Source organism: Drosophila rhopaloa, unplaced genomic scaffold (assembly GCF_018152115.1).
Source record: "Drosophila rhopaloa isolate 14029-0021.01 unplaced genomic scaffold, ASM1815211v1 contig_3, whole genome shotgun sequence".
NCBI classification, from domain to species: domain Eukaryota; kingdom Metazoa; phylum Arthropoda; class Insecta; order Diptera; family Drosophilidae; genus Drosophila; species Drosophila rhopaloa.
Genome location: NW_025335123.1, coordinates 25914357 through 25941564, shown reverse-complemented (window position 1 = coordinate 25941564; position 27208 = coordinate 25914357). Strand labels below are relative to the sequence as shown.

General features: G+C 50.5%; 2 protein-coding genes and 2 long non-coding RNA genes across 4 annotated transcripts in view; 2 read left to right on the top strand and 2 right to left on the bottom strand.

Moving 5' to 3' along the window:
- LOC108042832 (microtubule-associated protein futsch) overlaps positions 1–21769 on the top strand; it is a 73916-nt gene extending 52147 nt beyond the window's left edge. The window contains 7 exon segments of the mRNA XM_044461103.1: positions 493–665; positions 726–948; positions 1107–1265; positions 1337–10071; positions 10128–15650; positions 17061–18474; positions 18539–21769. Of these exon segments, the coding sequence (XP_044317038.1) occupies positions 493–665; positions 726–948; positions 1107–1265; positions 1337–10071; positions 10128–15650; positions 17061–18474; positions 18539–18708 (16397 nt within the window). The 3' untranslated portion in view covers positions 18709–21769.
- LOC108042834 lies at positions 21663–22325 on the bottom strand. Its single transcript, XR_001769226.2, has 2 exons — positions 22105–22325; positions 21663–22048 (listed from the first exon to the last, which is right to left on the bottom strand). It is a non-coding gene; the product is annotated as an uncharacterized LOC108042834 (long non-coding RNA).
- A 121-nt stretch (positions 22326–22446) lies between these two features.
- LOC108042833 (putative gustatory receptor 2a) lies at positions 22447–23876 on the top strand. Its single transcript, XM_017121292.2, has 3 exons — positions 22447–23446; positions 23511–23726; positions 23787–23876. The coding sequence occupies exons 1-3, from the start codon at positions 22463–22465 to the stop codon at positions 23874–23876; spliced, it is 1290 nt and encodes a 429-aa protein (XP_016976781.1). The 5' UTR covers positions 22447–22462.
- A 1887-nt stretch (positions 23877–25763) lies between these two features.
- LOC108042849 lies at positions 25764–27202 on the bottom strand. The gene is made up of 2 exons (XR_001769227.2): positions 27110–27202; positions 25764–25902 (listed from the first exon to the last, which is right to left on the bottom strand). It is a non-coding gene; the product is annotated as an uncharacterized LOC108042849 (long non-coding RNA).
- Between the last annotated feature and the right edge of the window lie 6 nt (positions 27203–27208).

Below are 27208 nucleotides of genomic sequence, written 5' to 3'. Positions count from 1 at the left end.
GGGGCTGTAGTGTGCCAGCAGTCAAGACAATGAAGCCAACCCTTGACAATCGAAATACACTTGATGTGCCGTGCGTGCTCGAGTCCAAGTCCGTGCCTAGCATCTCTGGCAGCACCTCTGACCGTCTGTTTACCCATTCATTGGGGGGAACTGTGCGTCCCGACAACGGTGGACGGTGTGACTGGCCTGAAAGAAGGAGGTCAGCCCATAAAAGGGTGAAATCGCTTGCCTCAATCCCGCAAACTCCATTTCCGCCATATAATCTGGTGTTGTGGGAGCTGGTGGCACTGCATCATTAGCGTCACAGTACTTTTACATGCAAGCCATAGAGGTTAAATACTGCTTAGAATATCAAAATATATAAATATCACGTACAGCTGACTCACCGTTTATCACCAGCTTTAGGCCCTGTTGGGTATAGATATAGAAAAACGTATTATAGTAGACCACCGTGAACTAATAGAACATATTTTCTAAACCCTTTTCATACAGGCGAACGACTCATTCAATATGCCAGTGAGAATCTAGTGACGGAGGTGCTCATCCATCCGCAGTACAACACTCTGATCCAGTGCATGCGCAACCTGCTAAGCAGCTTTACCCGCCACCGGCACATCATCCACGCCGGCTACACCTTCAGTGGCAATGGTTCCTGGATACTGCAGGTCTGACCCTCTACTCCTCATTTTTTCCGAATGGGACGCTTATACGCGGTTTATTTGCAGGATGGAACTTTTTCTGTGGCGGACTTCTCCGAGGCTCTCCAGGAGCACGACGTACAAAGGGTGATTCGCGCTTACGCGGACACCATCACCATGAACATCCACTGCGCGGACGCGGGTCTGTGGCACACTCTCCCGGAGAAGTCCTTTGCGCGCCAGTGCCGGATCCAGATCAACCCTGTGGACGTCCTGGACACGAGCAGCGAGTGCATCAACGGCTTTATAGGTAAGACTGTTCGAACCAAAACAACATGCCAAAATATATGCATTTTAATTTACAATTTTGGGTCGGTCTTTTATCCTGGATCCTTTTCTGAATTTTCGGAAAATTTTCGATCATTGGTCATATATTTGGTCATTTAATAACAATGACACTGTTTTCAGATTATCTGGCGCCCATGGTGATGCCGACCTCGCTGAGGGAGCTACTCGAGACCTCGGACGTCGTGGGAAATATCCGCTTCACGCATCCCACGCTTTACGTCTTCCCCGGCGGTCAGGGTGACGCTGCGCTCTTCGGGATCAACGGCTTTAACATGCTGGGTACGTATAGCGTTTAATGAAGTACATATAATTATATAAGGAATACTTACCAACCACCTTTCACCGAACAGTTGACGGCGGTTTCAATCGGAAGGCATGCTTCTGGGACTTTGCCCGGCACCTGGACCGACTGGACGCGGTTCTGATGACGCGCCTTAACAACAGCAACGTACAGGGCCTGGGGGCGGTGGTGTCGCGCAAGCGGGACTCCCACGTCTACCCCCAGATCGGACACTTCTTCGGCAACGTACCTGACCGCAAGGGGCTCCCCAGCCCCGACGGCGACAAGGACCGCGACCCACTGCTGATCGATCTCTTCGAGCGCGGACACGGGATCGTCAGCGACCTGAAGGCACTGGACCTGAAGCCGCAGGGTTGCTACCGCAACCAGGAGCCGGTGAACCTCTACCACAAGGTGGGACACGGCACCCTGGATATGTATGTGATAAGCCCGGCACGCGACTCTAAAGAGGTGAAGGAGTTCCTTCAGAAGTGGCACGCCGGCGACCAGCGGCTCTTTGCCGCCCGAGAGTCTCGTGACTTTAACTTCCCGCTGCAGAACTTGGTATCCATATGCGCGTTGCTCGTGTGGCAGCCCGCCAACCCGGACGACACTATCACCCGTATCCTCTTCCCGGGCAGTACTCCTGACTTCAAGATCCAGGAGGGCCTCGAGAAACTTAAGCACCTGGAGTTCATGAAGCACTCCACCTGCACAGCCAAATCGATTGCCCCCGCCATCCAGACCGTGCCCGGCGTTCGCAAAAGCCTAAAGTCGGCCATTGAAGCTACGCCCGCTCCGCCCAGCGCCAGCTACAAATCCTCGAAGTTCGGGCCCGTGGCCAGTGCCGCTATAGCCGTCCAGCATCCGCAGCAGCAAGACAACAAGGCAAGAGAGGCGGCGGCAGTTGCAGCGGCAGCGGCTGCGGCTGCGGCTGCATCCGCGGCATCCATCGTTCGCACCAAAGCCGATTCCATCGACACGGATGTAGAGCCGGAGCAAGAGCAGGAACCTGAACCCGCTGACACTGGCGATGAAGCAGCTCCTGCAGAACAAGAGCCCGAGGCTGATACGGAACCAGAGCACGAACCCGAGGCCGATCAGGATAACAAGGATGCCGAAGAGGAGAAAAAGGTGGAAGTGCTTATCATGAAGCCACAGCAGGGGACAGCACCTGCAACATTCCTAGCCTCTGAAAAGGATGCTCTTGATGCTGCCCCTGCCGATGCCACGCCCACCGGCAAGCCCGGAAAGGGGTCGGCCAAGGGCAAGGCGGAAAAGCCTCGCGCGGAGGTAAAGCCCGTGGTGCGCTCCCGCATCGACACCAAGCCGCCCAAGTCCATGGACCGCAAGCTGGCCAAGCGGGACGAGAAGAAGAGCTCGCCTACGGCTACGCCGGCCGCGCGGGCACCTGTGGCTCGCGATGTCAAACCGAAGGTGCTGAGCCGCCCGGCCACCAAGTCAAGTCCAAGTAGCACCCCCGCTAAGAGCGCAAAGGAGGCCAACAACCGCAAAGTGTTGGAGTCCAAGCAGCAAGCGGCTAGAGTGCAGGCCTCAAGCACAACCTCCAGGAGGATCACTAGCACTGCAAGTGAAAGGCGTGTGCATCAGCAAGCGGAGGCGAAGACAGCGACAACTGGGGCCACTCAGGCGACGCAGAGGAAGCCCATCTCGCGAAGACCTCGTGGCGTTTCGCCCTCAAAGCGTGCACCAGCACCCGGAAGTCCGGTCAAGCAGGCGAAGCCAAAGGTGGTGGACCTAAAGAAGACGCGCCTGGATAAGGGCGGCACCACCGACTCCAGCCTGGTGTCCACCCCTTCCGCAGATGAAGCCACGGCTGCCAAAAAACTGCAGGACCTTACCGCCTCACAGGAGTTAGACGCAGAGAAGCAGCGCGAATTGGACGACCTTAAGGAGGAACAGGAGGTGGTTCGTGAGATTGAGGCGGTGTTCAGCCGGGACGAAATGAAGCGTCAGCAGCACCAGCAAATCAAGGCCGAGCTGCGTGAAATGCCCGCCGAGGGAACTGGTGATGGTGAGGATGAGCCAGAGGAGGAGGAAGAGTACCTGATAATCGAAAAGGAGGAAGTGGAGCAGTATACCGAAGACTCAATCGTCGAGCAAGAGAGCAGCATGACCAAGGAGGAGGAGATCCAGAAGCACCAGCGCGACTCACAAGAATCAGAAAAGAAGCGCAAAAAGAGTGCCGAGGAGGAGATCGAGGCGGCCATTGCAAAGGTAGAAGCCGCCGAGCGCAAAGCGCGACTGGAGGGCGCCTCGGCCTCGGCCTCTGCCCTGCAAGACGAACCGGAATTGGATGCGGACTTGGAGCAGGCCGAAATCAAGGCGGAGGTCCAGGAAATCATTGCAACTGCTAAGGACATTGCCAAGTCGCGTACCGAGGAGCCATTGACAAAGCCCGCCGAGGAGGAGTTCTCCTCGCCTACGCCCGAAGAGAAACTGAGCAAGAAGACGTCAGACACAAAGGATGAGCCACACGGAGCACCAGTAGACGTCATGCTCGTCAATCTTCAGGAAAGCCTGCCCGAGGAGAAGTTCTCGGCCACCATTGAGTCGGGGGCAACTACGGCGCCCACACTTCCCGAGGACGAGCGCATTCCGCTGGATCAAATCAAGGAGGACCTGGTGATCGAGGAGAAGTATATAAAGGAGGAGACCAAGGAAGTAGAGGCTATTGCCGTGACACACGTACATGCTCTTTCCAAAGCGGCACCATCCGCAATCGCGGATGTATTAGTCGCAACCGCCAAGGATGCCCCCAAACACGCCGAGGTCGAGATTTTGGGTGAGCTGCACGAATCCGGTGAGCGGGTGCTCCCCATGAAGATGACCTTCGAGGCGCAGCAGAACCTTCTGCGTGATGTCATCAAAACTCCCGACGAAGTGGCAGATCTACCCGTCCATGAGGAAGCCGATCTCGGGCTATACGAAAAAGATAGTCAGGACGCCGGCGCCAAAAGCATCTCACACAAAGAAGAATCCGCCAAGGAAGAAAAGGAGACCGACGACGAGAAGGAGGCCAAGGAAGCAGAGGTAGAACCAGAAGCTGAACCGAAAAAGGAAGAACCCTACAAAGTAGAACTCAAACAGTCAGCACAGGAGGTGGCCGAAGAATTTGTGGCAACTGAGGCTGTAGTGAAGAAACAGACAGAGGAGTTGGTGACCCTCGACACCGAAAGGATTGTGGAGATAGGTATAGCCGCTGCCCAAGCAGGTCAGGAACAGCAAAAGGATCAAGAAAAAGAGAAGGAAGAAGTGCCTGATCAAAAGGCAGAGTTGGGAATCATCACGGAAAAGGAGACCAAAAAGTCTGCCAGCACTCCTGAAGAGAAGGAGACCAGCGACATTACTTCCGAAGATGAGCTGCCAGCGCAGCTGGCGGAACAGATCACGATGACCGTTCCCCCAAAAGATAGTAGGGATCGTGAGGACACCGTCTCGATGGAGAGTCCAGCCACCATCGAGGAGGCAATAGAAGTCGAGGTGGAGGCCAAGCAAGAAGCCCAAAAACAGGATTCACAAAAGGGACCGGTTGCCGCCGAGAGCACCAAAGCCGACAAGTCGCCACTTGCATCGACGGAGGCCTCCCGTCCTCAGTCTGCAACTGGAAGCGTCAAGGACGATGCTGAGCAGCCAGAAGCCGACAAATCCAAAGAGTCCTCCCGCCCCGAATCGGTGGCGGGTGGAACAAAGCCTGATAGTTCAAAAGACGAGAAGTCCCCACTTGCGTCTAAAGAAGTTTCTCGGCGGCAATCCGCTGCAGAGATCGTCAAAGATGAAGCCAAGGAACCTGAAAGACATCGAGAAGCTTCCCGACCAGGCTCAGTGGCTGGCTCCCGTCGTGAATCAATTTCAGAAAGCGTCAAAGTTGAAAAGTCTTCCCTTGCCACCAAGGAAGTGTCCCGGCCAGATTCCGTTGCTGAAAGCATTAAAGATCAAGCTGATAAGGTAGATAGCCGCCGGGAGTCTGTAGCCGAAAGCGTCAAGCCAGACAGTGCAAAGGACGAGAAGTCTCCACTTGCATCAAAGGAAGCCTCCAGGCCAGAATCCGTTGCAGAAAGCGTCAAAGAAGAAGCTGACAAATCTGTTGAGCCATCCCGGCCGGCATCTGTTGCAGAAAGCGCCAAGGGAGAGAAGTCCGCCAAGGACGTAGAAAGTCGCCGGGAGTCTGTAGCTGAAAGCGTCAAGCCAGACAGTGCAAAGGACGAGAAGTCTCCACTTGCATCAAAGGAAGCTTCCAGGCCAGAATCCGTTGCAGAAAGCGTCAAAGAAGAAGCTGAAAAATCTGTTGAACCATCGCGACCGGCATCTGTTGCAGAAAGCGCCAAGGGAGAGAAGTCCGTTGAGGACGTAGATACTCGCCGGGAGTCTGTCGCCGAAAGCCTCAAGCCAGACAGTGCAAAGGACGAAAAATCTCCACTTGCATCAAAGGAAGCTTCCAGGCCAGAATCCGTTGCAGAAAGCGTCAAAGATGAAGCTGACAAATCCGTGGAACCATCGCGGCCGGCATCTGTTGCAGAAAGCGCCAAAGGAGAGAAGTCCGTTGAGGACGTAGATACTCGCCGGGAGTCTGTAGCCGAAAGCGTCAAGCCAGACAGTGCAAAGGACGAAAAGTCTCCACTTGCATCAACGCAAGCTTCCAGGCCAGAATCCGTTGCAGAGAGCGTCAAAGATGAAGCTGACAAATCCGTTGAACCATCCCGGCCGGCATCTGTTGCAGAAAGCGCCAAAGGAGAGAAGTCCGTTGAGGACGTAGATACTCGCCGGGAGTCTGTAGCCGAAAGCGTCAAGCCAGACAGTGCAAAGGACGAGAAGTCTCCACTTGCATCAAAAGAAGCTTCCAGGCCAGAATCCGTTGCAGAGAGCGTCAAAGAAGGAGCACAAAAATCCGTTGAACCATCCCGGCCGGCATCTGCTGCCGAAAGCGCCGAAGGAGAGAAATCCGTCGAGGACGTAGATACTCGCCGGGAGTCTGTAGCCGAAAGCGTCAAGCCAGACAGTGTAAAGGATGAAAGGTCTCCATTTGCATCAAAGGAGGCTTCCAGGCCAGAATCCGTTGCAGAAAGCGTCAAAGAAGAAGCTGACAAATCTGTTGAGCCATCCCGGCCGGCATCTGTTGCAGAAAGCGCCAAGGGAGAGAAGTCCGCCAAGGACGTAGAAAGTCGCCGGGAGTCTGTAGCTGAAAGCGTCAAGCCAGACAGTGCAAAGGACGAGAAGTCTCCACTTGCATCAAAGGAAGCTTCCAGGCCAGAATCCGTTGCAGAAAGCGTCAAAGAAGAAGCTGACAAATCTGTTGAGCCATCCCGGCCGGCATCTGTTGCAGAAAGCGCCAAGGGAGAGAAGTCCGCCAAGGACGTAGAAAGTCGCCGGGAGTCTGTAGCCGAAAGCGTCAAGCCAGACAGTTCAAAGGACGAAAAATCTCCACTTGCATCAAAGGAAGCTTCCAGGCCAGAATCCGTTGCAGAAAGCGTCAAAGAAGAAGCTGACAAATCTGTTGAACCATCCCGACCGGCATCTGTTGCAGAAAGCGCCAAGGGAGAGAAGTCCGCCGAGGTCGTAGAAAGTCGCCGGGAGTCTGTAGCCGAAAGCGTCAAGCCAGACAGTGCAAAGGACGAAAAATCTCCACTTGCATCAAAGGAAGCTTCCAGGCCAGAATCCGTTGCAGAAAGCGTCAAAGATGAAGCTGACAAATCTGTTGAACCATCCCGACCGGCATCTGTTGCAGAAAGCGCCAAAGGAGAGAAGTCCGCCGAAGTCGTAGAAAGTCGCCGGGAGTCTGTAGCCGAAAGCGTCAAGCCAGACAGTGCAAAGGACGAGAAGTCTCCACTTGCATCAAAGGAAGCTTCCAGGTCAGAATCCGTTGCAGAAAGCGTCAAAGAAGAAGCTGACAAATCTGTGGAACCATCGCGACCGGCATCTGTGGCAGAAAGCGCCAAGGAAGAGAAATCCGCTGAAGACGTAGAAAGTCGCCGGGAGTCTGTAGCTGAAAGCGTCAAGCCAGACAGTGCAAAGGACGAAAAATCTCCACTTGCATCAAAGGAAGCTTCCAGGCCAGAATCCGTTGCAGAAAGCGTCAAAGATGAAGCTGACAAATCTGTTGAACCATCCCGACCGGCATCTGTTGCAGAAAGCGCCAAAGGAGAGAAGTCCGCCGAAGTCGTAGAAAGTCGCCGGGAGTCTGTAGCTGAAAGCGTCAAGCCAGACAGTGCAAAGGACGAGAAGTCTCCACTTGCATCAAAGGAAGCTTCCAGGTCAGAATCCGTTGCAGAAAGCGTCAAAGAAGAAGCTGACAAATCTGTGGAACCATCGCGACCGGCATCTGTGGCAGAAAGCGCCAAGGGAGAGAAATCCGCTGAAGACGTAGAAAGTCGCCGGGAGTCTGTAGCTGAAAGCGTCAAGCCAGACAGTGCAAAGGACGAAAAATCTCCACTTGCATCAAAGGAAGCTTCCAGGCCAGAATCCGTTGCAGAAAGCGTCAAAGAAGAAGCTGAAAAATCTGTTGAGCCATCCCGACCGGCATCTGTTGCAGAAAGCGCCAAGGGAGAGAAGTCCGCCAAGGACGTAGAAAGTCGCCGGGAGTCTGTAGCCGAAAGCGTCAAGCCAGACAGTGCAAAGGACGAAAAATCTCCACTTGCATCAACGCATGCTTCCAGGCCAGAATCCGTTGCAGAAAACGTCAAAGATGAAGCTGATAAATCTGTTGAACCATCCCGGCCGGCATCTGTTGCAGAAAGCGCCAAGGGAGAGAAATCCGCTGAAGACGTAGAAAGTCGCCGGGAGTCTGTAGCCGAAAGCGTCAAGCCAGACAGTGCAAAGGACGAAAAATCTCCACTTGCATCAACGCATGCTTCCAGGCCAGAATCCGTTGCAGAAAACGTCAAAGATGAAGCTGATAAATCTGTTGAACCATCCCGACCGGCATCTGTTGCAGAAAGCGCCAAGGGAGAGAAGTCCGCCAAGGACGTAGAAAGTCGCCGGGAGTCTGTAGCCGAAAGCGTCAAGCCAGACAGTGCAAAGGACGAAAAATCTCCACTTGCATCAAAGGAAGCTTCCAGGCCAGAATCCGTTGCAGAAAACGTCAAAGATGAAGCTGATAAATCTGTTGAACCATCCCGGCCGGCATCTGTTGCAGAAAGCGCCAAGGGAGAGAAATCCGCTGAGGACGTAGAAAGTCGCCGGGAGTCTGTAGCCGAAAGCGTCAAGCCAGACAGTGCAAAGGACGAGAAGTCTCCACTTGCATCAAAGGAAGCTTCCAGGCCAGAATCCGTTGCAGAAAGCGTCAAAGATGAAGCTGACAAACCTGTTGAACCACCCCGATCGGCATCTGTTGCAGAAAGCGCAAAAGGAGAAAAATCCGCTGAGGACGTAGATAGTCGCCGGGAGTCTGTTGCCGACAGCGTCAAGGACGAGAAGTCCCCACTTGCCTCGAAGGACGCTTCCAGGCCAGAATCTGTTGCAGGAAGCACCACAGAAGAGAGCAAACAGAACGAGAAGGCCGCTCAAGCCGCCAAGGAAGGATCGCGTCCAGACTCAGTGGCAGAAAGTGTTGAAGATGACGCTGAAAAATCAAAAGAACTCTCCCGACGGGAATCGATAGCTGAAAGTGTGAAGGAAGCGATCTCCCCACTTGCATCGAAAGAAGGGTCAAGGCGCGGATCAGTAATTGAGAGTATCCTAGATAAAATTAAAAGGCCTGAGAGCCGACGAGAGTCGGTCGCTGAAACCATAAAGACAGATGCAAAGTCTTCTCAGGCCTCCAAAGATGTATCGCGCCCAGAATCGGCCGCGGAAAATGTGAAAGACAAAGTCGATAAATCCGCAGAACCATCACAACCAGGGTCCGTGTCCGAAATTATTAATGAGGAAATCAGCAAGGTTGACCAGTCGCCTATCGCCTCTAAGAATGTCTCTAGAGCGGAATCAATAGCGGAAAGCGATAGGGATGACACCGACAAGCCTGAATCTGTTGTGGAAACTGTTGCCTTAAAGGAAATTTCGCGACCAGAGGCTATTGTTGAAAGCAAAGGAGATACCCAGTCGAAGGAGGCCTCGCGCCCCGAATCTGTTGCAGAAAGCGCCAAAGGAGATTCTACAAAGGGCGAAAAATCTCCATTGGCATCTCGACCAGCATCCGTTGCAGAAAGTGTAAAAGATGAGGCTGAGAAGTCCAAGGAACCGTCTAGGCCAGAGTCGGTGGCAGAAAGCATTAAGGCAGAAAGTATTAAGGATGAAAAATCAGCACTGCCATCTAAAGAAACGTCGAGGTCCGCATCTGTTGTGGAAGGCGTAAACGATGAGGCTGAAAAGTCGAAGGAAGCATCTCGGCGAGAGTCGGTAGCCGAAAGCATTAAGGCGGAAAGCAGCAAGGGTATTCCATCTGTTCAGGTATCCAGGGAAGCATCAAGACCAGAATCGGTGGTAAAAAGCATTGAAGACGATGCTGAGAGACCAGAAAGTCGCCGTGCATCTGTAACTGAGAGTGTTAAACCGGAAAGTGCTAAAGACGAGAAGTCGCCAGCAGCCTCGAAGGAAATTTCTCGGCCGGAATCCGTGGCGGAGAGTGTTAAAGACGAGGCAGATAAATCCAAGGAACCATCCCGGCGGTCATCTGTCGCAGAAAGCGTAAAGTCGGATAGTTCAAAGGTTGTCAAGTCTTCACTTGCTTCTAGGGAAGCGTCCCGACCAGAGTCTGTTACTGAAAGTATTAACGATGAAACCGAAAAATCCAAAGTGCCGCCTCGAAGGGAATCTGTGGCTGAAAGCGTAAAGGCGGAAAGTGTTCTGGTAAGGCTTTAATATTTTCAATTTAATTTTTGACTATATATTTTAACTGTTCCCAGGACGACAAATCGCGCCCGGCATCCGTTGTGGAAAGCCTAAAAGATGAAGCAGAAAAGCCAGAAAGCCGCCGGGAATCGGTTGCTCAAAGCCTAACGACCGCCAGTGATAAGGACGAGAAGTCCCCACTGGCTTCAAAGGAAGTCTCCAGGCCAGGATCTGTTGCTGAAAGCATTAAAGATGATCTTGAAACGCCTGAGAAAATTAGAGACGACAAGTCGAATGAGCCCTCCCGACGCGAGTCTCTGTCTGAAAAGTCCGCTATCCTTTCGAAGGAGATCTCGCCCAGACCAGTATCTGTGGCAAGTGACCATGAAGCTGCCGTCGATGTTGAGGCCGAGCCAAAGTCTTCCATCTCCCCCGAAGAAGCCCCGCTTCCAGAGTCAATTGCTGAAACTGCCTCATCACCAATTGAGGAAGCGGCCGTGGAGTTCTCTGAGATCGAAGTTGTGAAAAGAGCTAGCCTTGCGCTTAGCCTTCAAGCGGGCCCAGGAGGAAAACTGCCAACGGACTCAAGTCCTGTTGACGTGGCCGAGGGTGACTTTTCACATGTCGTCGCTCCGGTTTCATCTACCACAGCAACTCTTACCAAGCCAGCAGAGCTCTCGCAGGTCGGTGCTGCTGTAACCGCCTCGTCTCCTGTAGATGAAGCTCCAAAAACGACATTTTCTCCGGCGCAAGAATCCCGACCAGATTCTCCTGCAGAATGCGCAAGTCCCGAGCTTGCCAAGGATGAAAAATCGACTCTAGCTTCAAAGGAACCTTCGAGGGCCGGATCAGTTGCGGAAACTCCTAAGGACGAGGACGAACCTAAAGACTTCGCACAATTCCAAGAAAGAGGAATATTACCATTGAATATTGACCTTAAGGGTAAACTCCCAACATTGTCGAGTCCTGTGGATGTGGCTCATGGTGATTTCCCTCAGACAGCCACACCCACAAGCTCCCCAACTTCAGGCCCAACACAACCAGCTGAGCTCTCCAAAGTCGACATTGAGAAGACAGCATCGAGTCCTGTAGATGAGGCTCCCAAGTCCCTAATTGGATCTCCACTTAAGGAACGCCCAGAATCTCCTGCTGAAAGTGCCCAGGACGACGCTGATAAAACCGGTTTAATAATTGGCTCAAAGGAGGTGTCACGTCGTGAATCAATCGCAGAAACTACAAATGCTGTCGAAAAGTCCAAGGAGCCATCTCGACGTGAATCACTTGCCGGAAGCGTGTCTGTTGCAGAAAGCATTCAGGATGTGGAAAGTGCTGAGAAACTAGATAGCCGACGGGAGTCCAAACCAGAAGCCGTAGACAGCGTTGCTGATAAGGCTGAATCAAAGGAGCCATCCCGCCGGGAATCTGTAGCGGGAAGCGCCAAAGCAGAAAGCACTAAGGATGATAAGTCTCCACTGGCATCGAAAGAAATTTCGAGGCCAGAATCCGTCATGGAATGTGCAAAAGATGATGCAGAAAAAGGTGATAAATCTCCCCTTGCCTCCATGGAAGTGTCCCGGCCAGTCTCTGCTGTGGAAAGTGTCAAGGACGAAGGTGAAAAAACGGAGAGTCGACGAGAATCGATTGCAGAGAGCCTACAAGCAGAAAGTGTCAAGGACGATAGGTCTCCGCAGGCCTCCAAGGAAGTCTCAAGGCCTGAGTCTGTCGCAGAGAGCGTTAAGGATGAAAAGTCAGCACCAGCATCAAAAGAAGCTTCTCGACCTGAATCCGTCGTAGAAAGCATTAAAGATGAAGCTGAAAAAGAAGGAATTCGTCGTGAATCTCTCGCAGTTAGCGTGAAATCCGAAAGTGCAAGGGACGGCACCACACCACTACCCCCTACTGAACTTTCTCGACCAGAGTCCGTTGTAGAAAGCGTCAAGTCTGAAGGCGACAAGAACGCAAGCCGCCGTGACTCAGTCGCTGACAGTACACAGCCAGACATTGCTGAGCACGGAAAAACTCCCCTTGCGTCGAAGGAAGTTTCTCGACCTGCATCTGTGGCGGAAAGTGTCAAAGATGAGACTGAAAAACCAGAAAGCGGTCGTGAATCCGTGGCGGAAAGCGTTAAAGATGAAGCTGCCCAGTCTAAGGAGCCCTCTCGTCCCGAATCTGTTGCAGAAAGCGTTAAAGATGAAGCTGCCCAGTCTAAGGAGGCCTCTCGTCCCGAATCTGTTGCAGAAAGCACCAAAGGCGATAAATCTCCATTGGCATCCCGACCAGCATCCGTTGCAGGAAGTGTAAAAGATGAGGCTGACAAGTCCAAGGAACCGTCTAGGCCAGCGTCGGTGGTAGAAAGCATTAAGGCAGAAAGTATTAAGGATGAAAAATCAGCGCTTCCATCTAAAGAAACGTCCAGATCAGCATCTGTTGTGGAAAGTGTACACGATGAGGCTGACAAGTCGAAGGAAGCATCTCGGCGAGAGTCGGTGGCTGAAAGCGTTAAGGCGGAAAGCAGCAGTAATGACAAATCTCCTCTTGTGTCAAATGAGGCACCAATATCACAATCCCTTAAAGAGGAAGCAGATGTGGCTGATGACAAATCAAAGGAAGCGTCGCGCCGCGAGTCCGTGGCTGAAAGTATAGGGGCGGCTAGTAAAAATAGTGACTTGCCAGCTGCCTCACCCAAGGAATCGCAGGCAGCATCACGACGCGAGTCAGTATCCGAAAGCGTGATGGCACCAAGTTCCAAGGACGAGAAGCCATCACTTTCTTTGAGCCCGCAGTCGGTGGACGACAAGTCGCCAGCTGGCTCAAAGGAAATATCCCGCCCTGCATCGGTGGCCGAGACCGCATCCTCTCCCATCGATGAAGGTTTGCGCCACATCGCTGACTTAAGTCTGCCCCTGAGCCAAATGACAACCGAAGCCAAAGGCATACTTCCAACTCTCTCCAGTCCGGTTGATGTGGCTGAAGGTGACTTCTCGAAAGTACAAGTTGACTCCATACAACAAGCTACACCTTCCAAACCAGCGGAGCTTGCCCAGGCGGATACGGCGCACACAGCCGGAAGTCCCGTGGATGAGGCTCCTACAATCCTGGAGGACATCGAAGTTGTTAAAGAGCATATCACCCTTGTAGCAGAAGAAGACCTGCTGGGTATCAAGGAAACTAAATCCGAGACAAAGCAATCGGAAACATCGTTGTTCGAATCCTTCTCCTCCAAAGTCGAGGAGAAAGTCGAGAAGCTTGAGAGCTCGGTGAAACAGGTGGAGACGAAGACCGAGAGTGCAGTAAAGCAGGTGGAAAGTACTGTGACAGGTACCCTGGAACAGGTGAGCAAGGAAAGCAGCGAGCAACTGAAGGAGATCAAATCCGTTCTGGACACCAAGGTCAGCAGCGTGACCAGCTTACTCTGCACTGCCGTGGAGACAGTCGAAAAGAAAGTGCATCAGTTGACAGAGACTGTAAGTGAAAAAGCCTCCGAAATTGCCGAGGCCGCGGAGTTTGGTCAGGATAAGAGCAGTCTGGATCTGGGTACTTTTTCGGAGCTGCGTGAAACGCACATCACCACCGTGGGCTCGCCCGAGTTTACGGTTACGATCTGCGAGCGGGATGAATCCGTGCTGCACGACATCAAGGAGGAGGACGAGGAGCACCGCTTTTCGCCACCTAGCGATGGCGGCAAGACAGGAATTGTGCCACCCCAGCCGATGCGACCGTTATCGCCGCGCGAGGAGGAAGTGGCAAAAATTGTAGCAGACGTGGCCAAGGTACTAAAGTCTGACAAGGCCATTACCGACATCATACCTGACTTTGACGAACGCCAGTTGGAGGAAAAGCTTAAATCCACCGCCGAGGAGGAGTCCGACAAGAGTGAGGGGGGCGAGAAGTCCCTGCAGATCTGCGTGAAGGTAGAAATCGAGTCCGAGAAGTCATCGCCCGACCAAAAATCTGGCCCAATTTCCATCGAGGAAAAGGACAAGATCGAACAATCCGAAAAAGCACAGTTACGGCAGGGAGCAGCTGCTGTCAGTCGCCCTGAGTCGGCTGCCAGCCAGCCAGAGTCTGTGTCCTCCCGCCCCGAGTCAGTAGCCAGTCACGAGCAGAAGGAGGAGGAAGCCAAGCCCAAGGAACAGTCATCTCCCATTCCAAGCAAGGAGTCCGTTGCCAGCCAGGATGACGAGAAGGACATCAAGACATCCCGCCCAGCATCCATCACCAGCCAGTGCAGTGCCAAGGATGTCGTTGAGGAGACGACAGAGTCGCTTCTTCACTCATTAACCACTGAGACCGTCGAGAGCAAAAAGGTGGAAGAGAAGTCGAGTATGGAGTCCGAGTCCACTTCAGTCACTAAGTCCACAGTCCTCTCGAGTCAGTCAGTCCAACTACGCGAGGATTCCACGAGCGACTCGCTGAGCAGCAGCCTTAAGGTAGAGGACAGCTCTCGACGCGAGTCACTCTCCAGTTTGCTGGCCGAGAAGGGTGCCATCACAACGAGCACCAGTCTGAAGGAGGACACCAGTACCGCCGCATCTCAGCTGGAAGAGCTGCTGGTGCAGTCCGAAGAGTGCTCATCAGAGTCAATCGTAAGCGAGATTCAGACCAGTACCGCTCAGAAGTCATTTAGGGAAACCAAAGAGTCTAAGGAAGGAAAGGAAACCAGCAGCTTCAGCACCAGCAGTTTCACCAAAGACGACAACCTCAAGGAGACGGTGGCCGAATTTCTGGCCACCGAGAAGATCGTCTCCGCCAAGGAAACCTTCAGCGCCGAGGCCACCAAGACAGCCGACGAGTGCCTGAAAAAAGCCACCGCCAGCAGTGTTTCCAGCTCCACCGCCTCCCAAAAGCCGCTTTTCGTGGGGACGGACGAGTCCCGACGGGAGTCTCTACTGAGCCAGGGCAGCGAGGGCCGCCTGACCCACAGTGATCCTGAGGATGAGGAGGCTGATGAGGAAGACGAGGAGCGCGCCAGTGTGAAGGAGAGCCGCTCCAAGTCCATTGCCACCATCATGATGACTAGCATCTACAAGCCTAGCGAGGATATAGAGTCAATTGCCACGCTCGCCGAGGAGGAGCACGATCAAATAGAGGATATGGGCCAAAAGACCACCTCCATCACCACCAGCACCAGCAAGACCACAACTCTTCTGCAGTCCAGTGAGCAGAGCAGCAGCAGCACCACCAGCAGCTCCAAGGTGGAATCCATTACGCTCACACAAATCGATCAGAGTGGCCAGGATCAAGCCCGGTTTGCGAGTGACCCCGCTGATCGCAAGACTCCGCCAACGGCGCCCGTCAGTCCCAGCGTAAAGCCATTGAGCTCGACGGGATCTGCTGGCTCTGTAATTGGAACTGCAGTCGGAGCTGCTGGCGGAAAGTGCGAATCCAGCGCAGCCAGCATCGTCTCCTCTTCGGGCCCGCTCTCGCCCAAGGACATCAGCGGCAAGTCCAGTCCCGGCGCTCTTACCTCGGAGAGCCAGTCCATTCCCACTCCGCTGGGTCGCGAGTCCCACACGGAGACACCCGAGTCATCGCCCAAGCCCACGTCGCCTTTTCCGCGCGTCACCAAGGACGAGCTAAAGTCTCTGGAAATTCAGGTGAGTACCCAACACGGAAACTAACTTCGGGCAGCCGAAGTCTTAATACCTTGGCAGTATTTGCGAAAATTGATATATGAGTGCACTGCGCGAACATTTTAATAAAATTAGGAAAGAGTTTCGAAAAATGGCTTTGCCCAAAAGGGACCTAAAACCAGCACTTCTAAGCCCATAACTTTTCCTACAGACATCCGATTTCAAAGTGGCTTACTTCTAAATGATTGTGGTTTAATTCTCTAAAAATCTGTATACTCAACTTTACTTTTTATTTTTGGGTAGATTTTTCATGATTTTTAAAGTATTACCCATTTCCAAATTTTCGATAAATGGCTTTGTAGAAAAGATACCTAAAACCTGCACTTCTAAGCCCATAACTCTTCCTACAGACATCCGATTTCAAAGTGGCTTACTTCTAAATGATTGTGGTTTAATTCTCTAAAAATCTGTATACTCAACTTTGTTTTTTATTTTTGGGTCGATTTTTCATCATTTTTATAGTAAAACCCATTTCCAAATTTTCGATAAATGGCTTTGTAGAAAAGATACCTAAAACCTGCACTTCTAAGCCCATAACTCTTCCTACAGACATCCGATTTCAAAGTGGCTTACTTCTAAATGATTGTGGTTTAATTCTCTAAAAATCTGTATACTCAACTTGTTTTGTATTTTTGGGTCGATTTTTCATCATTTTTATAGTGTTACCCCTTTCCATATTTTCAAAAAATGGCTTTGTAGAAAAGTAACCTAAAACCTGCACTTCTAAGCCCATAACTTTTCCTACAGACATCCGATTTCAAAGTGGCTTACTTCTAAATGATTGTGGTTTAATTCTCTAAAAATCTGTATACTCAACTTTGTTTTTTATTTTTGGGTCGATTTTTCATCATTTTTATAATAAAACCCATTTCCAAATTTTCGATAAATGGCTTTGTAGAAAAGATACCTAAAACCTGCACTTCTAAGCCCATAACTCTTCCTACAGACATCCGATTTCGAAGTGGCTTACTTCTAAATGATTGTGGTTTAATTCTCTAAAAATCTGTATACTCAACTTGGTTTGTATTTTTGGGTCGATTTTTCATCATTTTTATAGTGTTACCCCTTTCCAAATTTTCGAAAAATGGCTTTGCCGAAATGTAACCTAAAACCTGCACTTCTAAGCCCATAACTTTTCCTACAGACATCCGATTTCAAAGTGGCTTACTTCTAAATGATTGTGGTTTAATTCTCTAAAAATCTGTATACTCAACTTGATTTGTATATTTGGGTAGATTTTTCATCATTTTTGTGCCTTCACTGAGTTACAAACTTCTGACCAAAATTCTAATACTCTTTGCAAGGGTTTAACAATTTGATGATTATATTTATTGGTCGGTGATTAAGTGAATTTCCTTTTTTCATCCCATATAGCACCACGAACAGGAGCAGATGCTAGAAGGAGCAGTTGCAGCCGGAGCTGAGTGCGAGGTAGATCTCCCCGAGCTGCACGAGCTGCGTGGACTAGAGAGCACTACGGCTCTGAGCGGCAGCACAGACAAGATAATCACCACCACCATCACCACGGTGACCAAAGTGATCTCGGCGGACGGCAAGGAAATAGTGACCGAGCAGAAGACGGTTACCACCACGGACAGCTCGGAGCCGGACAGCGAGAAGGTGGTGGTCACCACCACGCGCACTACAAGCGAGAGTGAACGCGACCAACTGCTGCCCAAGGAGGTGGCCCTGCTGCGCGGCCTGTACCGCGCCAGCACCCCGGGCAGTGAGGACGACGAAGACCTGCTGCTGGGATCACCCCGCAGCGCCACAAGCTACGAGCTGCAGCACTCCAGCTCCGGAGTCAGCAAGCGCTCCGACCTGGACGCCGAAGGAGACGAAAGCCAGGACGACATTCCGCCGCAGTACGGCAGCGAGGAGCACTCGACGGCGCGCTCGATCCTACTGCCTCGCACGATCGACCCCATGGCCACCTCCTTCTACGGTGCTCTGCCCGACAGCTTCGACACCGCGATGAAGCCTAGCACCGAGCCAATTCCCATCCAAGGCGCTCCGTCCGGCGATAGCCAGTCGTCGGAGAGCGTGGAGAGCACTAGCCAGACCTGGGCCGGACACAAGTTCCTCGATCAGGCGGACAAAGACTTCCAGCGGGCGCTCGAGGAGCACGTGCAGGCGCGTGGCGCCGAGGTCATGTCTTCCGTCACAGCGAAGTACTCGTACTCGCCCTCAAAGGCAGAGGAGATGGAGCAGATCGTGAGCAGCACTGCGGAACGGCAGCGCTTCCCACTGAGCGATGTCCAGCGCTCTCGTGTAGCAGAAAGCGGATTCGCCACCGTGGGTAGTGCCGCCGCCCAGCAGCAACAGGATATGTCGAAGGAAGCCACTACCACAACTGTATCATCAGCAAGCGCCACAACAACAACCACAACTACAACAAGTTCCACTGGAGCCCTGCCGAAAGACCGCCTGGAGGAGTGGGGCAAGCCCTTGGGCCTGCCATCACCTGCACCACTGCCCGTGGAGGGCGGGGCTGACATCCGCACCACGCCCAAGAAGGAACGCCGGCTGGTGGCCACCAAGACGCGACTAAACAACGAGAAAAATCTGCGCAAGCGCAGTGAATCGCCCAACAAGGTGGGCAAGAAGCCGGCGCCCGTATACGTGGACCTCACATACGTGCCGCACAACGGCAACTCTTACTACGCCCACGTGGACTTCTTCAAGCGGGTGCGGGCTCGCTACTACGTCTTCTCCGGCACGGAGCCCAGTCGCCAGGTGTACGATGCACTGCTGGAGGCCAAGCAGACATGGGAGGACAAGGAGTTGGGTGAGTAGATGTTGCAATGTTGCGCCTGGCAGATAATTCCATTTTCCGATTTCCTGGCTTGCAGAGGTCACCATCATACCCACGTACGACACCGATGTGCTGGGCTACTGGGTGGCTGAAAACGAGGAGCTGCTAGCCAAGCACCGCATCGACCTTTCGCCATCCGCCTCCCGATGCACCATTAACCTGCAGGACCACGAGACCTCGTGCTCTGCCTACCGTTTGGAGTTCTAGGCCACGGGCTTGTTTATTGCATTCGACGACGACTAAGCCAACCCATAACGCACCCAACCAAAGAAGCAGACGAGAAGAGCAATGCCAGAGGATCGACTCCATGTAGGGCTTACAAAGTGCTTGGAATCGGACTCTGGCAGCACGGGCACCAGGACAAGGGACTGGGACGAGGATAAGGATGAGGATGACGACAACAGCAACAGCAACAAAATTAGGACAACGACGAAGACAATGCAATATGGCAAGTTTCGTGCGCGGGAGCCGCAGGAAACGGAAATGAGGCGGACGCAGGCTGATATGGCGGAGTACGGGTCACGCGAATGACGCCATTTTGTTTGCAAATGCCGTCTATTAAGCTTTCGCCGACTTATTTCTGCCAAACAAAAGCTACGTAATTAATTGATATTTAGTTTCAAAAGATTAATTACCAAACAATGCAATGCAACCGGAGGAGCAGATCCTCAGTGGATTAGTCGAGAAGAACACACATTTTTGTTGCTTTCATTGAATAACGTCAAGCTGCATTGCCTAGTAATCCAAAGATCAAAATAGTTTTCAAAACCGCATAGCTAAAATATACAAAGGAAAAACCAAAAAGACGAATACAAAGCAACAAAGATGAAGAAAAAAGACACACTATATATTTAAAGAAATTAATATTCATGTTTAATGTATTAGTCGAAACTTTAACGTACCCTCCCATACCAGAGGTATTCGAATTTTAAAGCGAGCATTAACTAACTGCAAGTGTATAACCAGCAAAGTCAGAGCGCTATGTAGTCGTAGGATCATAGGATCATAACACAAAACAATGATCGGAGGCGGATCCACGGCCCGCCCTTCGGACTAAACTTAATCAAACGTTGAAGGCTAGCAGGCCATTGAAATTTCGAATAACATTTAAACTTCTCACCCAAGCAAAATCCGTGAGTCGGGGATTAGATAACACTGATAATGTCCCTCCCCCGAGATAATGCCATTTGCAATCGTTTTTGTAGTCCATCCCCACCGTTTCGATTTATTTCATTGTGTTTGGTTTCGTTGTTTCAGCAGGCAGCCGCAGAAAGACTTATAACCCGAGCAGCTATAGCAACCGATATACGTACACTTCCACTTCCACATAGGGGAGCTTAAAGGAGCAGAGAAGGGAACTGAAACCGAAAACTGGGATGGCGAGGTGTTTAGCTGGGAAATCGAGAGCCTTGAGAACACGTGTAAGGATAGAGAGCGAAGGACTCAACGCTGTGCAGGAGTTTCGATGAATGATAAGGTGTTGGACAGACGACGAAAGCAAGAAAAAGGAAACGAGGAAAGGTATGTTGAGGTTACTATATAAGGAAGCCAAGGGCTGAGTGGGTTAGGATGGTAACAGGGTAGAAGTAGAAGCTTAGGTTTGGTTGGGTGGGTTGGGGTTGGGGTGAAATGTGAGACACTGAAACAGCTATTGTGAGACAAATACGAGGATGAGCAGAGAGTCATAACTAAATACGATTAAATATGAAGTACACAAAGTGAATGAAGGTTATTTTTCTATATTTTTTTTACTTTTTCATAGTCATAGAATAACAAATTTGCAACAAACAAACAAGATACAAGATAAATATGCAGCAAGAGCAGGGCGAGACGTAAACCAGGCACACAGGCAATTTTAATCAATGTAACCAGTAACCAGAAAACAGAAAACAGAAAACGGAACAAGCAATTCGAGGCCACAGCAAAAACAGTCCAAAAGAGCCAGTTACAATTATTAATTATAGACTCGAGTGGTCGAGACGCTACTCGAGACAGACTTTTTAGGCTACGCGTATATTTTTGAGTTGCTTTTTATATATACAACAGCAACAGATCCGGGAGGAGTTGCAGCAGGCAACTTGCAACATGCCACAGGCAGGCAGCAACAGTAAACAGTCAACTGGCAACCGTCCAGTCTACAACCGTTTGATAAGCAACCAGCAAAATTTAAGCAAAATTATACACACGTAGGGCTAAGAGGGGCAGGGGTACGGCATGCGAGGATGAGGGTTTCGGGACCTTATGGTCGCAAACCCCATACTCGTTCCCCGTCCGATCAGCACATGCGATTGGGTTTTTGAATACCGATCAAGCGTCTTTCGATTATTGAGTAATATGCAGTCTCTGCTTCAAGGATTTTAAATTTATAACCAAGAAAAAACAAATGATGAAATTTACTAAATATTAATTTTTTTCCAAATTCGTGCGCTAAGCGAAGCAAAACATAAACCAAACCGAAGTAGGTAAAGATAATGAATACTCACACATGAACTATATACACTTTATATATATATATATATATATACTTAAGCGTATTGATGTTGCTTAAAACAAAACCCCCAAAAAAAAAGAACTCTTCTCCCAGCCAGAAGACATTTTTTGCCTTTCACGAAACGAATTTCCCCTAAGATATGAAATATGAAAACTTGTTAACTTTGCCCCCGTTTGTTTGCGACTTAAGTTTCGTCGAAATCAGATCAATCAGATCAGACTATACACTATCCACACATTACACATGTATACATTGCCTTATATCCAGAGAACAAACAGATATCTGCATCATACCTTATATTAGTGTAAGAATCAAATACGATATGTACGACCTATAAGAGTTTGTTTGTTAAATTTGCTTTTACTTTTTAGCAGCTTCGATTTAAATCAAATATACACTAAATGCACACACCCCCGCACACACACGCCCACCTGAGTGCGTGTGTGGTGTGTGTGGGCCCGTGTGTGCTCTATATAATCATTAGTACAGCAAGTGCATGCAGAAAGTAAAATTGTTACAAACAAGAGCCGAGCCGAAGTATCGCTGGCTGGCGGACATAGCCATAGCTACAGCTAAGCCAGGGAAGGATTGGTCAGGAGCAACGAGTCGGTAGGAGTCAGGCAGACAGGGATAGAGCGAGCCAGCACAAAGATCCGACAAAGGGCAAAGGTTAGCGCGAAGAAATATATATGTATTACATTTTATGAAACGTCAAGCTTATCTCAAGAACTATTTCCAAAACAAAATCTGAAATTATAATAAACGTATTTATGTGAAGTTCGGGTGCCTTTCACTCTCCCCGCGGTCTCGGTTCCAACGGGGTTCTGCCTTCGTCTCTAAAGGCATCCAGTTTGTCCCGGCTAATTTCTGAAGTGACCCACCTTGGAATGATTGATGACCTGACATTGATAATTGGTAATGATGGATGGCCACTTAGCAACTCCTGCAGTCGATCCCCATGGCCAGGAACCCGTGCACGAGCAGTCGTCGAAAGTAGGTGGCTTCTGATGGTCGAGTTGGTTTTCTTGGATTCATTTCGCTAACGAGCGATGTCCCCTATGTGCGCGGCATAAGTTTTTACTTTTTAAGGGGATTTTTATAGTTGCACTTACTCAAGCTAAAGCCACAGGACCGACGTGTTTGCAGCTCTAATTTTGTAGGTCAGTGTATATGGTTAAGTAGAAATCCTTGTCCTTAATGTATATTTCTCTATTATTTTCATCTATGTTCGCACCAGTTTTATTTGCCATGTTTTCGTTTGCCTTGTTTTCACCTTGAATTTTCCTTATCGTCTGTGTGTTGTCGAAGCCGAAACTCGACCCCATTGACATTCGGGTCGCATGGAGCACTAGATTGCCGAAACAGAAAATTATCCATCCAACAGGGAATCGATTAGCTAATCTAATTGGTATCTAGCCCTTCCCAGATACCGATACCAAGCTACGCGGCAGATAGCCGGTAGAACTCGGTATGGACACGCTGGTAGCTCTGGAGCCGGTGCACCGCGTCTGCCAAGTGTGCAACCTGTGGCAATGGCGCCTCGCCACCCCGCCAGATACGGAGGGCATCCTGCTCCGCCGATCGCGCTGGCTGGAATTCTACGCATGGACAGTGCTGACGGCGGCCAGTGGCTTTACCGCCTATGACCTCTTCCAGGAGAGCAGCGTCCAGAAGGAGGAGGGTGCCGAGTCTACCATCTCGAGCATTGGTCACACCGTGGACTTTATCCAGCTGGTGGGCATGCGGGTGGCACACCTGGCTGCCCTGCTGGAGGCGTTGTGGCAGCGGCAGGCGCAGCGCCAATTCTTCGCGGAGCTGGGCGAGATCGATGGGCAGCTGGCCAAGGCCCTGAGGGTGGATGTGGAGGGCGGTCGCCTCCTGATGCGCCGGCAGACGACACGTCGGGCTGTGTGGATCCTGTGGGGCTATGCGACCAGCCAGAGCCTCATCCTGGGCGCCAAGCTGCTCGCCCCTGGCCACCGCTTCCCCGTCTACTGGATCTGCTACCTTCTGCCGTTGCTTGTGTGCGGTCTACGCTACTTTCAGATCTTCACCGCCGTCCAGATCGTGCGCCAGCGCCTGGACGAGATCGTTGTGGCCCTGCAGCAGCTGCAGCTGCAGCAGAAGAACCCCGGCCAGGATGCTGTGACCGAGGAGCAGGCCGACCTCGAGCACGCGGCCATTGAACGACTGATTGCCGTGAGGCTCATTTACCAACGGGTGTGGGCCCTGGTGTCCTTGCTGAACCAGTGCTACGGGACCTCCATGCTGATGCAGGTGGGCAACGACTTCCTGGCCATCACCTCCAACTGCTACTGGATGTTCCTGAACTTCCGCCAGTCGGCGGCCTCGCCCTACGACATCCTGCAGATCGTGGCCAGCGCTGTATGGTCTGCACCCCATCTGAGCAACGTGCTCGTCCTTTCGCTGCTCTGCGACCGAACGGCCCAGTGTGTGAGTAGAAAAGATCGGGTCCGGGGACACCCCTTTATCCTAACTCTCCGCGTCTGTTTCCCAGGCCACTCGCCTGGCCCTGTGTCTTCATCAGGTGAGCGTGGATCTGGGGAATGAGTGCCACAACGCCCTGGTAGGTATTTTCTCTGCCCCAGAACATTTGTCCATTGCTTCTCCCCGTTCTCCCCAGATCACCCAGTTTTCGCTGCAGCTGCTCCACCAGCGGCTCCACTTTAGCGCCGCTGGCTTTTTCAACGTCGACTGCACGCTTCTTTACACAGTGAGTGGCAAATCCAAATAATGTCCAAAAAACACGATGCTAAAAATCAATGCTTTGCAGATCGTGGGTGCCACCACCACATACTTGATTATCCTAATCCAGTTTCACATGAGTGAGTCCACAATGGGCACCGGATCGAACGGAGAATAGCCACCAAGGAGCGTGAGCGGCAGCACTGACACCAAGCACGGGTCACATAACAATTTTTTCTCAATAAAAATAATATATTGTAAAATATATATCTTATCTACAATTAAGTTTTGAAAAATTTGGGAATTTTAATTTCAATTTTTTGTTGCGTGCATTTGGGCGCTGCCGGACTGAAATTCCGCAGCCATGTCATGCAAACTGGTCAAGTATATTTAAAAAACACATTTTTAAGGGTTTTTTGTTGTAACTTTGCCAAAATAAGACCCACAGCCAAAAGAATGACTGTTTTGTGTAGCTGACAACATACACAATCGATTCCAGGAGGATTTGGTAAATTTCATTTTTTGACCGATTTTCGCATTTTTTATAAGGGGTAACACTTGATTTTTTTCCAAATTTGGCCAAAAATAAACTTTTTGAGCTGAGTATACCAATCGATTGGAAATTTTGTAACGAATTCAACAAGGTATGACATTCTAATATCTGACCATTATTTCCAAGGGTTTTGGTTAAAAAACTAAAAAAAAAGGACCGGCCAAAACCAAATTTTTCCCATGCCAACTGGGCAACTTCTCATTTTGAAGTACTAAGCGAACAGAAATGACCAGCAAGTAGCCAGCGCCCTAAGCAAATGTTGTGCGATCAGCTGTTTTTTCCATGATGGCTGCCATACAAATCGGCCATCATTAAAAATCTCTGGAATAAAACCGTTGGTTCTAAGCTAAGCGCAGCCTAGAGATGGGCAAACACGTTGTTTCTCTGTGCGACTCACGAGTTTGGCACGAAAAGCACGAAAAAACACGAAAGCCCCTTGTGTTTGTTGTTGGAGCTCCGAAATAAATAGGCACGCGTACATCTCTAAGATAAGCGAAAAAATCAAACGTTGGAACCTACTGCTGTTTTATGTTCGCCTAGTGTTGCAAACCGATAAATCGAAATTTGCCCGTCGATATGGACCGGCCAAACCAAATTTTTCCCATGCAAACTGGGCAACTTCCCATTTTGATGTACTAAGCGAACAGAAATTAACAGCAAGTAGCCAGTGCCCTAAGCAAATGTTGTGCGATCAGCTGTTTTTTTCATGATGGCTGCCATACAAATCGGCCATCATTAAAAATCTCTGGAATAAAACCGTTGGTTATAAGACAAGCGCAGTCTAGAGATGGGCAAACACGTTGTTTCTCTGTGCGACTCACGAGTTTGGCACGAAAAGCACGATATAACACGAAAGCCCCTTGTGTTTGTTGTTGGCGCTCCGAAATAAATAGGCACGCGTACATCTCTAGAATAAACGAAAAAACCAAACGTTGGAACCTACTGCTGATTTCTGTTAGCCTGGTGTTTGGGTTGAGAAATCATCCATTTTGCTGTGCGATTTAAAAATTTTTCGCAGTCAAAGCACCTGGAAGCACTCCACGCGTAGAATGGACGGAGTGCCCATGCCCTCCAAGTACCGGAGGATCTGCCTTAGCAGTCAGGAGTTGCGCGGAATGGATGGCGGCACTGTGAGGGTGGAATTCTCAACCTTTTGTTGCGCCAGCTGCTCCCCCTCCTCCTCCTCAAGTTCCGCCTTTGCTCCCGCGTCGCACAGTTCCTGGAAGCCATCGACTGCGCTCGACTCCGATTGAAGGTTCTTCTGGAGCATCTCCACTCTTGGCCAGCTTCTTGACATTGCCAACAAACTCGTAGACAAAGCCATTTCCAGCAGGTCGAAGGAGCAGGTGACGACTGCCTGGCCACTAGCTTCTGGAGCAGCTGCAAGCTGTAGGCCAACAGGGGCATCTGCTCCACCTTGGCGGCTGGAAAACCGAATTTTTCGCATCCAAACTGGGCAACAGAAAGGATTTAAAGTTCAAAGGAATTAACTAAACTCAAACAGCTTGGAAATGTTTTTTAGAAAAGGGTTCCAAGTTTATTAATATATATTCATATTGTGTGTGAGGGATTGTCCAGAGGGCCTGGTCGGGTAGAAGGACATCCGGTCCACCAGCTGCAGCTGCGACCTGGCGGGACTGATCCTCTGCGCCTGTAGGGTACAGAGCGGGTTCGAGGTGTGTAGTGGGGGTGAGTACATCCTTATGGTAATACAGTATGGGATTAGGTTATCGTATTATCTTTAGCATATTTGTTGCCGTGTCTGTATATTACTTGCAGTTTTTTCTGTATTGCTAAGTGCCGGACACTGCGTCCGGCGTACTCCGGCGCTGCGGTTCTACTTGCTAGTGTAAAGGTTCTCCGCCGAAATAATCCTCGTAAGCATAAGTTATACTCTATATAATCTGCACTTCACCTGCCGTGTACGTAAAATAAGTCAAAATGGGTACGAGTAGGTGGCGACGTTCTGGATCATTATCAATTTGTTTGTTTTCTTTTTCGTGTATAAATTAGTTACTATTTAAAATTATATACATTCACGTACTTATCGTATTTAGATATCATTCCTGTCTGTACAAAACATCGCCAAATAGGTTTTTTGTTTAATATTTTTAATTTCACATGGCTCCTCACTATCGATTTTTATGTATTTCTCTTGAGTGCAAATTCACATAAATTCAGTCGTGATTCAATTGATTTCCTAAAGTTGATATCTTTGCTTTGCTTGTTTTACTTAAAAAAAGCTCAAGGTAGTAAAACCGGGTCTACACAAAACGGAACACACACGCTCGTATCGTACAACCGTACAACCGTACAAAGGGGCAGCTTTGCGGCTTTACAAAATCCGGGTATGCGGATGCACAGGCCCTGTGCGACTCCCACTTGGGTATCGGGTATCGGACACGTAAATGCAGCTCGAACCTAGTGTATGGTACTGTAAGTCTGTTGCTTAAGCAAGGGAATCGCGACTGCTCCAGCGAAGTGTCCGCTGCGTCATCAGGTTTGTTATTGTAAGCACGATAAAAACTACTAAGACTAACCCTACAAACTCCCACTAATGTGTATATCTCTAGCTGTTTGAGTGCCCGAGCTGTCCGGCTGGCTAATGCCTCTAGTGCCTCTCTAAGCGAAGCTGAATCTCGAAGCTGAGGCTGAGGCTGTGCTGAAACAGCCGCCTGGCCATGGGGCGCATCAGAGCAGAGCTGGTTCTCGCTTAGTCTGGTCTATCTCGTCTACTATAAGTTGAACACATGCACGACCGCACACACTCCGCACAGTGCGCTGCTGTGCCGCACTGCCCCACAGTGCTGCAATGAGCCAAGCGCACAACGGCCACGAGGCGAGAATCGCAGTGGTACCTGTTAACTTTGTATCGAATGCAAATGATGCGTGGTCTCCCTGCGGGCTCTGCTTGGGTGATTCCGGCTGATCTTGGTGGGTGATCTGTGGCTGATCTG

Coding starts and splice junctions, on each gene's coding strand:
- LOC108042833 (XM_017121292.2), top strand. CDS start 22,463: ATGGACACGCTGGTAGCTCTGGAGCCGGTGCACCGCGTCTGCCAAGTG. Junction 23,447..23,510: donor GCGACCGAACGGCCCAGTGT/GTGAGTAGAAAA, acceptor TCTGTTTCCCAG/GCCACTCGCCTGGCCCTGTG. Junction 23,727..23,786: donor ACTGCACGCTTCTTTACACA/GTGAGTGGCAAA, acceptor AATGCTTTGCAG/ATCGTGGGTGCCACCACCAC.